The sequence below is a fragment of the Geotrypetes seraphini genome, chromosome 5 (genome assembly GCF_902459505.1).
Source record: "Geotrypetes seraphini chromosome 5, aGeoSer1.1, whole genome shotgun sequence".
Lineage (NCBI taxonomy): Eukaryota > Metazoa > Chordata > Amphibia > Gymnophiona > Dermophiidae > Geotrypetes > Geotrypetes seraphini.
In genome coordinates this window covers 197,463,732-197,478,757 of record NC_047088.1, presented here as the reverse complement: position 1 = coordinate 197,478,757, position 15,026 = coordinate 197,463,732, and the positions used below count along the sequence as shown (strand labels likewise).

Here is a 15,026-nt window from a genome sequence, read left to right as displayed (position 1 = left end):
AACACTTTAACCTGGATTTCTGAAAGCTAGTTGAAAAATGTATTAGTCCAATAAAATGATATTATCTTATTTTCCATTTTTATTTTTCCCCCTTTTATGAAGTCACGACAATATTAGCTCTGATGCTCAGAGGAATTCTTCGAGTGCTAGAGCTTTTGCTGCCATGGTCAGTGATAAAAAAAGGCTAATGCAGCTTTATAAAAGGGGGGTGGGGGGGGGTTTATGAAGCCACATTATGTTTTTTTTATCACTGGCCATGGCGGTAAAAGTTCCGATGCTCACAGAACTCATATGAATGTTGGAGCTTTTACTGCTGTGGCTTGCAATAAAAACCTAACGCAGCTTTATAAAGGGGGGGAGGGTTGTTAATTTGTAAAGTGATGATTGCTACTTCTTTGTTTTTTCAAATTTACATCTGCTATCTTTATATTTTACACAATATTAGGGGACATGCATCACTGTTTCTGTGGTGTTGCATTGTATGCAGAATCCAGCTTCTTGGTGGTTCAGTTTAACTTTACATATTTACAGTTTACATATTTCTATTTTACCCCTCCCCTCTTTTTCACAAAACTATAGTGCGGTTTTTAGCACCGGTCATGGTGGTAACAGCTCCGACGCTCATAGGAATTCTATGAGCGGCAGAGCTGTTCCCACCATGGCTAGTGCTAAAAACTGGGCTACGGTTTTGTAAAAAAAAAAAAAAAAAAAAGGGGGGGGGTTAGTTTGTGATTACATATTCCACAGTGGGTGAAGGTGTTTCTGTGTTGTGTGTACAAAAGACATGGTTCTCTGTTAGCATTGACTGTTCAGGATCAATCTGTACTAGTCTGGCCTGATTAGTTTTACAGTGGGTGAGAAGATGCTGCCTTTTCCTAGGTACTTTCTTGTTGTGCAATGTGTGGATTGTTACTAAAAATCATGTTTTTCATATAGATGTCACAAAATGATGGGCCCTGGGTGTCACATATGGTACGTATTCCACTGGTCATGGGTGTTCTGTCTAGCAATATGTTCCTTACTCGTAGTATCAGATGCATGCATTGAATAGCGCACTTAGGTGCCCAGTTCTTAGCTGCCTGGCATAAGCTGTTGTGCTTAAATTTCAGTGTTCCAAAATGGCATTGAGGTACTATTCTACAAGTGGGTTAGGTGTACCTTGTAAAACCAAAAAAAACTCTGTGGAGTGACGATGTTCCTAAATGGACTTTATTTGAAAGTGTCAAAGTTCCAATGGTACACTGAAATCATCCACATAAAATAATTCCATCCACATAAGAGCCTTAAAGGACCTAGTCCGCTAGGGATACAGGACCCAACACGGTCCGCGTTTCGACATAAAGTCTTCTTCAGGGGTCCCTGGGGGTCCTATAAAGGTGAGTACGTGGGAAACAATTGTGTGGTAAGCTGGAAGTGAGACAGTGTTGGGTCCTGTATCCCTAGCGGACTAGGTCCTTTAAGGCTCTTATGTGGATGATTTATTATTATTATTTTTATGTGGATGGAATAATTTTATGTGGATGATTTCAGTGTACCTTTGGAACTTTGACACTTTCAAATAAAGTCCATTTAGGAACATCGTCACTCCACAGAGTTATTTTTGTTTTTTTCTGGATTTTCTTCTTTGTGGATATTTTGGGGTCAATTCCTTTTGTTTTCTGTTTTTAGGTGTACCTTGTTACAGAATTGAGCAATGCACCACAGTAATAAGTTTCAGTTACGTTGCAAATAAACTTATGCTAGTGCCTATGGGATTTCAGACCCCCCCCCCCCCCCCGAGTATCATAACTCGCTGGGGTTCAATTCCTCCCAATATGGCAGAAGCTTCCTTATATTATCATTTTATTTTCTTATTTCATAATTTATAGAATTTGAATAATTAGATTTAAATAGGTAACAGCTTTTCAGCAGAAATTTCCCCTCTACCAATGCATTTCACTTTTTCTTTATCAAGGTCGGGGAAGCTAAAATATCACTTTATCTCCTTTACATGCTATCGGCTATCAATTGTTATGATTCTTTGTCATGCCTACATAGAAATATAAAACCATGATGGCAGATAAAGGCCAAATGGCCCATCCTGTCTGCCCATCCACAGCATGCACTATTTCCTACTCTCCCTAAGAGATCCCATGTGCCTGACCCACGCTTTCTTGAATTCAGGCACAGTCTTTGTTTCCACCACCTCTACTGGGAGACTATTCCAGGCATCTACCACCCTTTCTGTAAAAGAATATTTCCTTAGAATTACGTCTGAACAAAAAACACAATTCAGAAGAACTAAAACAACTCTTGATGAAGACTGGAATTTGTAATAGGCCAAACTTGGACAAGCTAAAGACAGAAAATGGACCGACTGGATGGTATACGCGTACATTATATAGTAACTGAAAGAGTTCAAAAGTGAAATTGTAGATCTTCTATGTTTCCATTATTAGTGATCTGTAGCCTGTTATTAAAATCATTTGTAGAGTACCTGAAGATTGAATATGGCCTGTATAACATTTTTACAAACTGGTTAGACAAGATTGTGGCCTGTATAATAACAGTTTTACACACTGGTTAGCCAGATGTTAGTGCAGGGAAAAATGAAAGAAACTATTATAAGGAACAAAATTACTGACACAAATATAAAGCAGACCTGGGGAAAGTCATTGGCTTATCCCCGGGAGTAAGCAGCATTCAATCTTTCTGTTTTTTGGGATCCTGCCAGGTACTTAAAAGATCAGAATATACTCAAAAGGTTCAACAAGTTTACAGATCTTCCATCTGCATGCCACAGTGTTGATCCAAACTTGAAATGCACTTCTTCAATTAGGAACAGCAGCTATACAGACAAGCCCATCATCAATTTTAAAAGGCAGCATTTCAGATAGTACAAGTACAAATACAAACAAAAATCACCACAAATAAATAGTAGAAAAATCAATACTATGTAAAGAAAAAAAAATCGAAAGAAGCACTTCAGGATAAACCTGTCACTTTCAAACCAGCCAGGATTTGTTACAATGGAGACCTTCATTTCACCAATATAAGCTGCTTGGGGGGCTAGAGTCACCAGATGTCCGGATTTATCCAGAAATGTCCTCTTTTAAGAGGACTGTCCGGGTGTCTGGATGTCTTTCTAAACTGTAAGGAGTTTTTCCGGGTTTTCGGCTCGGGACTGTGTCTGGGAGGGCCCTACGAGGCATGCGTGGATGTGACACTATGATGTCACACGCATGCATCATTGTGTCACATTCCGCTCATGCTTGGAGGTCCTCCCAGACACAGCTGCAAGCTTAAGTGGAGGTTTGTGTGGGGGTGGGGCTGGGGTAGGACAGGGCGGGGCTGAGGGCAGGGCCAACAAGTGTCCAGATTTTTACTTTGTGAAATCTGGTAACCCTATGGGAGGCAGATATTGTCACTCCCTTCTTCAACACGTATCAAAGAGTGGGTTTTGTGCTGAGGCCGTTTTGTTCCTAACTTTTTAATGAAGTTGTGTTTTTTTTAAATAATTGAATTTTCTTCCAAACAGTTTTATATTTGAGCTTTTATAGTACCACCAGCCCTTGATTTTTTTTTATGTTGCTATCCAGGATACTCAATCATAAACAATAATAATGATAATTCAGGAGTCTTGAATTATCTAATCACCTTAACCTGATAATAAATTGAGTATAAAATGTTAAAACTTATCTTTTTGATAAATTTGTCTGACGTCTTTATGAATCTTAATGTTATTGCTGCAGCTGTTTTCGTTCAGCTTTTAAGAAAAATATTAAACTTATCCTTTTGATAAGTTCGCCGGCTGTTATTACGAATTTTAATGCTATTGCTGTATTATTGCTGCTTTGTTCAGCTTTTCATTATTGTTAACCGCATAGAACTGAGAGGCACTGCGGTATAAAAATAAAATTTATTATTATTAAAAAAACAAGGTTAAGCATTTCAGAAAAAGTTATATTTAAAATTTTAAAAACTTGTTGTTTTTTTTTACTTTAATCTGCCAGATAGAGCTGCCTAAAAGACTGATCTATCTTTTGCCATTAAGACTTAGCTGGCTAGCAGCTGAATACTGGCCTAGCCAGCTATGAGGGTTCTTCAAAAGGTTTTCGCACTTTCATATGTTCAAGGGAAATAGTTGGGGTGTGTCGTAGAATGTCATGTGACTCACCTTGCATGGTAGTGATGTAATTTGCTTTTGAGATATTTAATAAATAGTGTTTAAAAAAATAAAAGTGATAAAAACTTTTTGAAGATCCCTTGCATGTCTCAGGTGACCAAAAATAGACTGGAAATTCAATTCTGGGCACTGGATATGGCACTGGCAATGAATTTCTGGTATCGCCGCAGACAGCCCATGATCTCCCATGGTCTGAATATTTGGTTGGCTATAGTCAAATTGAGCTAAATGTGGTTTTGACTAAAAGCTTGGAAGGCAATTCTGCGGTATAACAGATTGCCAAAATGTAGGCGCCTACTTTCTGCAGCCAGTGAGTCTATTCCTTTATAACACTGGCACGCAAAGCCAGACAAGTGCACTTACATTTAGGTGAGGACACGTAAGACAGGCTATGGTTGGCATAAATGCAAGCACCTAAATGTGACATTTATGTGCATAAATTATAGTATTCTATAAACTAAGCACAAACATGTTGGCTTCACTCATGTTCCATCTGTGCCCCTCCCTTATGAATGCCCTGTAGCATTATCCACTATGGCTCTCTTTTATCAAGCAGTATTAGGGCATTTTTATCGCTGGTCGCTGTGGTAAAAGCTCCGACGCTCATAGAATTCCAATGAACTTTAGAGCTTTTTACTGAAGTGGCTGGCGATAAAAAAAGCCCCTAATGCGGCTTGATAAAAGGGGCCTAAGTGTGTGCTAATTATAAATAGCTTTTGTATAAAGACAGTCTTTCAGTGCTTGCATCCTGCCACGAAGTTTTCATGTTGAGACCGGAAGCTTAAGCTAAGTGATGCTTGCATTTTTTGAATGATAATTATTTATCTATCTTATTTAAGTTACTTCAATGGGGTTTTTTGCCTATGAATTTTTTTGGGGGGAGCTAATGAACTATTTAGGCTCCCTTCCTTAGCTCCAGAGCATTGATTGCTCCGCAGCTTCTGAGGCATTTCCCCGATAAGTACACATTTATATGTTTACTTGTATTGAATATACAGCATATAAACAAGGGTTTAAGTTAAGAGTTTTGTCCAGCACTTACACTGGAGATTATAGATTTGTATTTCTAATTATAAATAGTGCATTACTACCATTTTTGTGCATGTGTGTGGCATAGTGGTTACAGCTCCAGCCTCAGCACCCTGAGGTTGTGGGTTCAAATCTCATGCTGCTCCTTACGACCCCGGCAACGCACTTACACATTTTTCGCTCCATAAGACACACCACACCATAAGACGCACCCCCAGATTTAGAGGAGGAAAACAAGAAAAAAAACATTCTGAACCAAATTGTGCAATCAGCCTTCCTCACTCCATGCCAGGCTCTGCACCCAATCCCACACTCCTTTCCAGGCTCTGCACCCTATTCCCCCTACTCTGCCAGGCTGTGCACCCTCTCCCCCCTTCCCTGACCTGTAACCTACCACCTCCCTCATCTCTGTTGGTCTAGTGGTAGGCTGGGTACAGAAGGATTCATCCCAGCCGACTAACAATTTTTTTCCTCCTCTCCCCCCCCATAGTACTACTTTTTAAACATAGCACGCCCACATGCCCTTCCTTTTAAAACACCCCCTGCCCCACAGTACCTTTTTAAGTGGGGCGGGCCCAGGCAGTAGCGCAGACAGCACGTTCCTGCCGGCCCATACACCGCTGGATCACCAGGCTTAAGGTGTGCTTAAAAAGGTACTGTGGGGGGTGTTTTAAAAGGTTTGGTGGGCAATGTTTTAAAAAGGTACGGGGGGTTGTCATCTTCGCTCCATAAGACACCCCCCCCTTTTCCACCCCCTTTTTGGGGGTGGAAAAAGTGCGTCTTATGGACTGAAAAATACGGTAATCTCCCATTGCCCCAGGTAGATAGAGTGTGAGCCCATCGGGACAGACAGGGAAAAATACTTGAGTACCTGAACGTAAAACCACTTAGGGCTCCTTTTTACAAAGGTGCGTTAGCGTTTTTAGCGCCTGCACCGGATTAGTGCGCGCTAGCCAAAAATCTACCGCCTGCTTAAGAAGAGGCGGTAGCGGCTAGCGCATGGGGCATTTTAGCACGCGCTAAGGCCCTAACAACGCACCTTTGTAAAAGGAGCCCTTAGGCTATAAGTAGTATATAAATACTAAATAAATAAATGCGTGGATTCCGGTACTGCATAAATTTAAGTGTAAAACAGTGCTTACATTTAGGCAGCCTATTATAGAAATGAGGGGGTTAGTGAACCTCCGGTGAAACAAGCTCTACTAAATGAGTTAAAAACACAGGTTAATACACATTTAATATGATTGGGAGGTTGTTGGCTAGCACTAGTTTGATTTTGTTGGAATGTTGTATCTCTGTTCCCTTTGTTTGCACTTACGCTTGTGCGGAAATTACAGTATTTTCATGCGTATAACGCGCACCCGTGTAAAACGCGCACACGGGTATAGCGCGTGGAAAAAAGAAATTTATGTAAATAAATTAATATATAGCGCGCACACGCATATACTGCGCATGCTGCTCATTGAATTAAAACCTCCTTCTGCCCCCCTTGAAGTCCTGTTCCCCCTTAAAGGTCTGCCTGTCCCCCCTCGAAGTCCTGTCCCCCCTTAAAGGTCTGCCTGTCCCCCCCTTGAAGTCCTGTCCCCACCCAATTCGAACTAACTAAGCCCATCAACCCTCTCCAACTCTACAAAACCAGCCAAAACAAGACCTTCATCAAATCACAGTACTAAACACCACCCGCAAACACCGCAAAACCACACAAGAACAAGCTCTGCAACAGAACATAAAAAAGATAAACATTTTCGGAAATCCCTACAGCTAACAGTTACGAAAACATTAAGGGATATTACCTAAACACCCGTTCCGTGAGAAAACAAAGCCACATAATAAATGATTGGATACTTCAAACAAAACCCGATCTCCTGTTTCTGACAGAAACATGGATGATCTCTGACACCGACACTATCATGAGAGAATTTCTACCTCAGGGATATAAAATCTATCCCTCTATCAAGAAAACTGGAAAAAAAGGAGGAGGACTAGCGATCATCCTAAAAGATCACTACAATTACACATGACCGACTCCAAATCTTCAGATAACCCTCGAAATACTAACTTGCATAATCACTAACGCACAGTTAGAAGAATCATTAACCACAACTCTATTCTACATCCCACCCAAAAAATGGTCAAGCGCGAAAGAGGAATTCGCCGAATTCCTTACCTTATCTAACCTAAAAGGCTCATACAACCTGCTTCTGGGTGACTTAAACACTCACCTAGAACAAAAGACAAAACCAGAAATAACTGAAATCGCCAACCTCCTCATGTCACTGGACTTTCCATACCCAGACACAGAAATAACCCACGAAAAAGGACACAAACTAGACCTAATCACCTTCTCCCACAAAGAAATACTAACCCCCAAAATACAATACCACTCAGGTCCCTGGGAAAAATGTATCTGGTCAGACCATTTCATTGGCAAGTTCAATCTACATTGGCAGAAACAGAATACACATCAAAAACACAAAAACGCAAATTCGAACACAGTAACCACCCGTGACATTATTAACCCAACCGAATTCTGGACCCATTACGAGTTACAACCCATAAACAATGAAATTCAAGACTTCCCCGCATCATGGGAAATCTACAGCAAAGAACTCTTAGACCTAATAGCACCATATAAAACATACAAAAAGAAAAATAGACCACCAAACGAATGGTTTGACTGTGAACTTCTAACCACCAAACAGGAACTAAGAAAATTGGAGAGAATCTGGCAAAAAACAAACAATGCCTCAGACAAGACAAACTGGAAACAAAAAATGAAAATATACAAAAATCTGATCAAAGAAAAACGCACTAAGCATTATGCAAATAAAATCGGTACATCAAAAATAAACAGCAAAGAATTATTCAAACTAGTAAAAACTATAACCGATACAACACAAATACTGAAAAAGGACACTGAGCAAACTCCATCAGCACAAACCCTAGCCAACTTCTTTCAAAACAAAATCACCGAATTAAGAGCAACTCTACCCACATCCACATCAAATGCTCTCCAATTCCTGGATCCCCATGACCAAGACACCAGAGTAGACATGTTATGGGACCACCTCGAATACCCAAACTGGCAGCAATTCCTAAATTTATTTAACAAGTACACCAAATCTAACTGCCTACTTGATACATGTCCCTCTAAAATCATGACAACTGCCCCCCTAGAATTTAAAAAGGAACTTTTTGCATGGCTAACATCCGCCCTTGCAAACGGAACACTAAACAAAAAAATGGGACATATACTAATCACACCAATCCCCAAAGATCAGAAAGCCTCCCCAGCACTGACACCCAATTTCAGACCCATAGCAAGCATTCCCCTCTTCACAAAGATACAGGAAGGATTGGTCAACCTTCAACTAGTCAATTACCTAGACAAATTTAACCTCCTTAACGATCACCAATCAGGATTCAGAAAAGGATACAACACAGAAACTGTCCTAGCCTCCTTGCTGAACCACCTTTATGATCTCTTTAGCAAGGGCAAAAGCGCACTGATCCTACAACTAGATCTCAGCAGCGCATTCGACCTGGTAGACCACGAAATCATGCTACTGTGCCTTGAAGCAATGGGAATCTCGGGAAAGGCAAAGAAATGGTTCCAAGAGTTCCTAACAAATAGATCCTACCGAGTAATCAGCAATGGAAACTACTCTAAACCATGGAAAAACCCCTCAGGCGTACCTCAAGGTTCCCCCCTATCCCCCACACTTTTCAATATCTATATCGCCTCCTTAGGTCACCTACTACAAAAACTAAATTTAATATACTACATTTATGCGGATGACATATCCATCCTCATACCCTTAAACGACATCACAAAAGAAATTGTAGATAATCTCTCAAACACAATGACCGAAATCGATAAATGGACCACTAATTTCAAACTAAAACTAAACGCAGAAAAAACAAAAGTCTTTCTGGCTAGTCCCAATGACAAAATTACGAGAACATCGATAAAAATAAATAATCACGAATACGCAATTTCCAAAAACATAAAAATACTGGGCATCACTCTTGACACTCACCTAACTATGACCGACCACACAAACTCACTAGTGAAAAAATGCTTTTACACGCTATGGAAACTAAGAACCATAAAAAAATACTTTTGACCCTTCTTCATTCAGGTTGCTGGTACAGGCACTGATCCTATCCCTCCTTGACTACTGCAACATCATCTACCTAGGCATCCCACAAAAAACAATAATAAAACTGAGACTAATACAAAACACCGCCGTTCGCCTAATTTTTGGACTAAGAAAAAACGATCACATCAGCCCCTACTACAAAAAACTACACTGGCTTCCAATAGAAGCGCGAATTCTATTCAAATTCGCTTGCACCTGTTTCAAACAAGCCTGGGGACTAGCACCTTCATACCTACAAACTCACTTCACCCTATACAACCCCACAAGAACGACCAGAAACAAAAACATCTTTGCATACCCAAAGATTACAGGCTGCAGATACAAATCCTTCTTGGACAGAACCTTCCAGTTCCAAGCGAACAGACAGCAAACCTGGCTGAAAAACCACATAAACGAACCAAACATGACTTATAATACTTTCCGCAAATCGATCAAAACCACCCTATTCGCTAAATTCATTGGCTAAAACGGTCCCCTCCCCACTAAGACCCCTCTCACGGATGTTCTAAATCTTTCAGACACTCATTACCCTTAGATCTCCAATTAATATGTAAGTTACCATTTAGACTATTGTACTGCATCTAGACTCTTTATTCGGTACTGTATTTAAACTTATTGTATGTTTTGAATTTGGACTCACTCTACTGTATTATATGTGGATTTACTGTATTGTATTAGTATTGTACTGTACTTGTTATTCGCTGAATGTCCAGCCTTCTTACAATGTAAACCGCCTAGAAGTCGCCTGACTATGGCGGTATAGAAAAATAAAGTTATTATTATTATTATTATTATGATGCCCCACCCCGAAGGACCGCTGGCCCCCCACCCTGAAGGACCGCTCGCACCCCCACCCTGAAGGACCGCTCGCACCCCCCTGACGTCCGATTCATCCCCCAGCCCCCCCCGCACCGTTTGCGGTGGAGAAGCAGCCTACCGTGGGTTCGCGATGCCAGTGAGCCCTGCTGCTTCCTCTGCCAACGGTCCCGCTCCTTCTCTGAGCCCTGCTCTGCTTCCTCTGCTGCGGTCCCGCCCTTTCTCTGACATCAGAGAAGGGGCGGGACCGCTGGCAGAGGAAGCAGCAGGGCTCACTGACATCGCGAACCCACGGTAGGCTGCTTCTCCACCGCAAACGGTGCTGGGGGGGCTGGGGGATGAATCGTACGTCGGGGGGGTGCGAGCGGTCCTTCAGGGTGGGGGTGCGAGCGGTCCTTCAGGGTGGGGGGGCCAGCGGTCCTTTAGGGTGGGGGGGCCAGCGGTCCTTCGGGGTGGGGCATCAGGCTTTCAGGGCTGAATCGGATGTCGGGGGGTGGGGGAACCAGCAATGTAAAAAAAAAATTTGTAAAACGCGCTCACGCATATAACGCGCATGGTTATGCTCGGTTTGTAAAATCGTGTATAACGCGCGCGTTATATGTGTGAAAATACGTTACTTGTATTGTTATTTTTTCTCTGAAGGCACAAGCTATAATAAACATATTTGGAAAAAAAACCCCTTTAATAAATAGGTCACTTTGGGTAGGTAGATTAATAACACTGTACATGAAAAAAACAGTAATATTCTCAAATGTCATTGAACCTAAAAGAGAACACAATTTTAGGCATGTATGCTGATTTACAAAAGTTAAAGACTTGTAAAGGTAAAATATCCTAGTTTGTGTTTTTTTTCCATGGGGAACTGATTTGTGAAAGATAAGGCCATTTGTTTTCAAAACTAATTTTAAAAGTGAGATTTAATCTCCAACAGCAGCTTTCAATGAGCTATTTTCCTTACTGTAAAAGATAACCTTCTCAAGATCTCTTTACAAGAGTACTAGGACTGCTGTATGTGTGCCGTATTTATTCCATCTTCCCGTACCTTCTAGGATATGTACTTTTAAAATATGATTACAGATTCAGCAACTGAGATGTTTTAGAGACTTATTACAATTTTACATTTCCTGAAAATTCAATAAAAACAAGTTTAATGTCTTCTCCTCTCTTCCAAGGGAGGGCATTTAATTTTATATACCCTGAAAGACAAATAGCTTTTAAATTCAAAAAGTGCTTTCACTACAGGTTGAATTAGGTGTGCATCACGAGGATTGTTCACTTATTTATGTTTATTTAGCACTTATAGACCGCTATTTAATTAAGCATCATAGTGGTTTATAATGCAATAGTCAGAAAAGAAATGCATAATAAATAGGACAGTAAAATCATAATTATATACACATTAGTATAGTAGTGTTAGACATCTGATCACTGCACATAGGAAACTATACAACCCAAAACTAGGGGGTAGGCGGGCTGCCTATTGGGGGTACGCAGCCTGGCCTCCACCAGGGCTCCCTCCCTGCCTCCTGCTGGGGATCCCTGCCTGCCTCCTACTGAAGTCGCCTCCCCATCCACTGCACCCCCCCTACCCCTGAAGCTGATCCTGCCACCAAGCCAGAGCCGACAGGCTCCATCCCCCCCCCCCGGCAGCAACTCCATGCAGGGACGGGCCATGGCGCACGCAGCGACTCACACGCTGCATGTGGCCTGCCCACAAGCTTCCCCCCCCACCCCCGACATCAATTCTGATGTCGGAGAGAAGATTCTGAGCCAGTCAATCGTAAGTTCTGTTCCTGTCCCATTTTTGCAAGCTCTGCCTTAACCGCACAAGCCTCACTCATGATTTTAAAGTGTTCGAGGCTTATACAGATGAGGACAGAGCTTGCAAGAAAAGGAGCAGGGACCGGGACAGAACAGGGATAGAGAGATCCCGCGAGGATGGGGAAAATGTGTCCTTTTGTCAATCTCTTGTTATGATAGGAAAGTTCAATTGTGCAGGAGGGTCCTAGAAAAACCTCTATAATCGTACACATGATGCATTAGATAGACCATAAATTTCTCTGAGGTTTGTTTTTATTATAAACTACAGTTTTCCCACACAATTATTATAGTCTTATTGCATTTAGGGGGGGAAGTTATCAATGTGGGCTACTGTTAAGACAGGTTATTTAACTGCAACTTGTGCTATTTTAGCACAAGTTCCCTAAATAGGATTAAAAATAAAACAACATATCTTAATGATGGCCCATGTTCATAAATCCTCCCCTTAGGGGGGAACCTTTTACTAAAATGTGGTCAAATCTGGGCTTAGAACATATTTTTAAGGCTTTTTCTTTTTTTTAACAGGTCATGCACTAATGTTTGCATTAGTGCATGGTATCTGCAAAAAAATTAATGCGGGAGCTCTTATAGCCTCTTATTTAAGAAGTGCTAAGGGCTCCCATGTTAACCCAGTGTTATCCAGTGAGCATGCGCTAATCTTAAAATACTAGCTGGATATTTATTTATTTAGTATTTATATTTCACTTATATCCTAAATGATGTACATTCAGGATAACGTGGGAATGCCCATTCTCTGCCCCCTCCCAAAATTATTTTTAAAAATAGCAAATGTGCAAGTTACCACTTGCCAATAGGAAGATAATCCAGAAAACACTAGCAGATTTTGCAGTAGTCTGTTGGTGTGTGTTAACTACACTTTAAAGATTTAATATCCTTTAGTAAAAGAGTCCCTTGGAAACAAAAAAAAATAAAATAAAATCACTTGTTGCTAGGAAGAACAGATTCTATGTCAGCAAGATTAATTTAAAGGATCAAATATATCAGTAAACCATTTATCTACCTAACCTTCTATTTTTCAGATAATTTAAACACTTTGCAGGTACTAAGGTGCTACAAAATAAATCTAGCCTGTCACATTAACAGCGGTACATGACAGGAGGAATATGTGAAGTCGCTCAGTGGGGCTCCTTGAATCACAATGGAATTCAGTGCATTGACAGACTTTTCAAATGATATTTTATCAAAAAATTGGACGTAAATCTGCTCAGTGAAATTTTTGGGGAGACTCAAAAACAATCCATTTAATTCCTAACTGGTGATGCAGTCTGTGAATAGTGAAAACTTTCATGTGGCTGAATGACAGAAAAATAGTCATCAGAAGTGCAAGTATTCGCTGCACGGAGCGCCTTTGTTTTGCGTGTCCCAGACAGGCAGAGAGGTTAGTCATACAAAACACTTTCATATTTCATCTCATTAATAAACACAGTTATTTATAAAAAATGTAAATTTTCCCTGTCACCATCTTGGAAATGCTGAACAGATTATGTAATGGTGTTTTGCTGAAAAGGGCAACTGGATTCTGCCTATATTCTGAACAGTAGGAAACAGCTAAAAGCCTCTCAGTTTCCTTACATGATCTGAGTCTTGTATAAAGGCAGGAAACATTGGTTTGGAAATGAAGAGTAAAAGCAAGCTGGCAAAAGTGATGACAGGTGGCGGTTGTTTTTTTCATAGAGATCTCTGACATCTAAGTTTCAAATAAAATTAGCATTGTAGGATCTGTGCACATTTTCATCAAGTGCATTTGAGTACTTACACCAGTGCTATATTACCATTTAAAACAGTATAAATTATATTCCATTCCATTAAAGAATCAGCTGGCCTCTTTTGTTGAAAAATACCAATAAAACATAGAAATATACCATATCTTACCCTTTTGTCTGATTCCCCATTGCTTCCTGTAGACTCTTTCCCATCATGTGCTTCTCTCAGGACGGGTAAATGGTTTTTCTGTGCTGGTTCTCTGTTCAAAGTTGTATATCCTATGTGCTCATAAATTGGATTTATTGTCATCTTGGCAATATATTCTGCTGCCTTGGTTTCAATATACAGAGTAATCAATCCATCGGTCACCAGGTCATGGATAGATTCAAACCGTTTCTCCCCAACAAAGTGTTTTCCATCGTAGTAGAGTCTGAAGTTTCTGGTTTGGCCTCCAAATCTGCCTCAATGAAATGGGTTAGATATTTTAAAGTCAGCATGCTAAGTCTTTTAAAGGACACCCCCCCCTCTCCCCAGATCTACTCTTTGAAAGCTTTGCATGGTCTGGAAGGGGGGACATTCATATTGAACCATACAGATAGAAAAATAAAAGTACCAGCTGAAGAGAGAGAGAGAGAGGGAGGGAGCCAAACCACTGGCTTCCTCGGAGTGATTTATTCTTTCAGCCTTTTTAATCACTTCAACACATCTGTGATAAAATAGATTATTTTCTGTTCAACTGGTGAGCTCCTTTAGATATATATATATATATATATATATAAAGTTCACATAATGGTCTCTTATATTATGGTTAATCAATAAAGGGATATGATGCAGTGCTAGACCTCTATGCTCTGGCCTTTTTGAGGAAGAGTCTATTCAGGATGCAGTTCATCTCTACAGTACAGTCTCTAACCGCTGCCAAAATCCAAATGATTTAGGGCAAAAAGGCACAAGGGCAAGTATTCTTTACTCCTTGGCTTGGGCCCAAGAGCTAACTACTTGGACTTGTACAAAAGTCCCTCTGTGGCATGGTTCTTGAGCCCCTAGTCCTTAGAAAATCTTCACAAGGTACAGAGTACATACCATAAGCTTTCTGACAGAAGTGACTTTTACTGTTTAGTTTTGGAAGCATTTTGGTGTTACATGGTATATCACTGAAAACCAAACAAATGCTTTCATCGGATCCCCCAGTACATTAAAAAAATCTTAAAGAATGACACGGGGACATATTTTCCCTGTCCCCACAGGATCTCTCCCTGGCCCAGCCCTGCGAGCTCTGCCCCTGTCCCATTCCTGCAAGCTCTGTC

At 40.7% G+C, this 15,026-nt stretch overlaps 1 protein-coding gene across 5 annotated transcripts in view; it reads right to left on the bottom strand.

The window, feature by feature from the left end:
• Positions 1-15,026, bottom strand: part of CHN1 (chimerin 1) — a 186,766-nt gene that overhangs the window by 83,400 nt on the left and 88,340 nt on the right. For all 5 annotated transcript variants that reach the window (XM_033947246.1, XM_033947247.1, XM_033947248.1 and 2 more), the window contains one exon: positions 13,888-14,176. In XM_033947246.1, the coding sequence (XP_033803137.1) occupies positions 13,888-14,176 (289 nt within the window). The remainder of the gene's footprint in view (positions 1-13,887; positions 14,177-15,026) is intronic.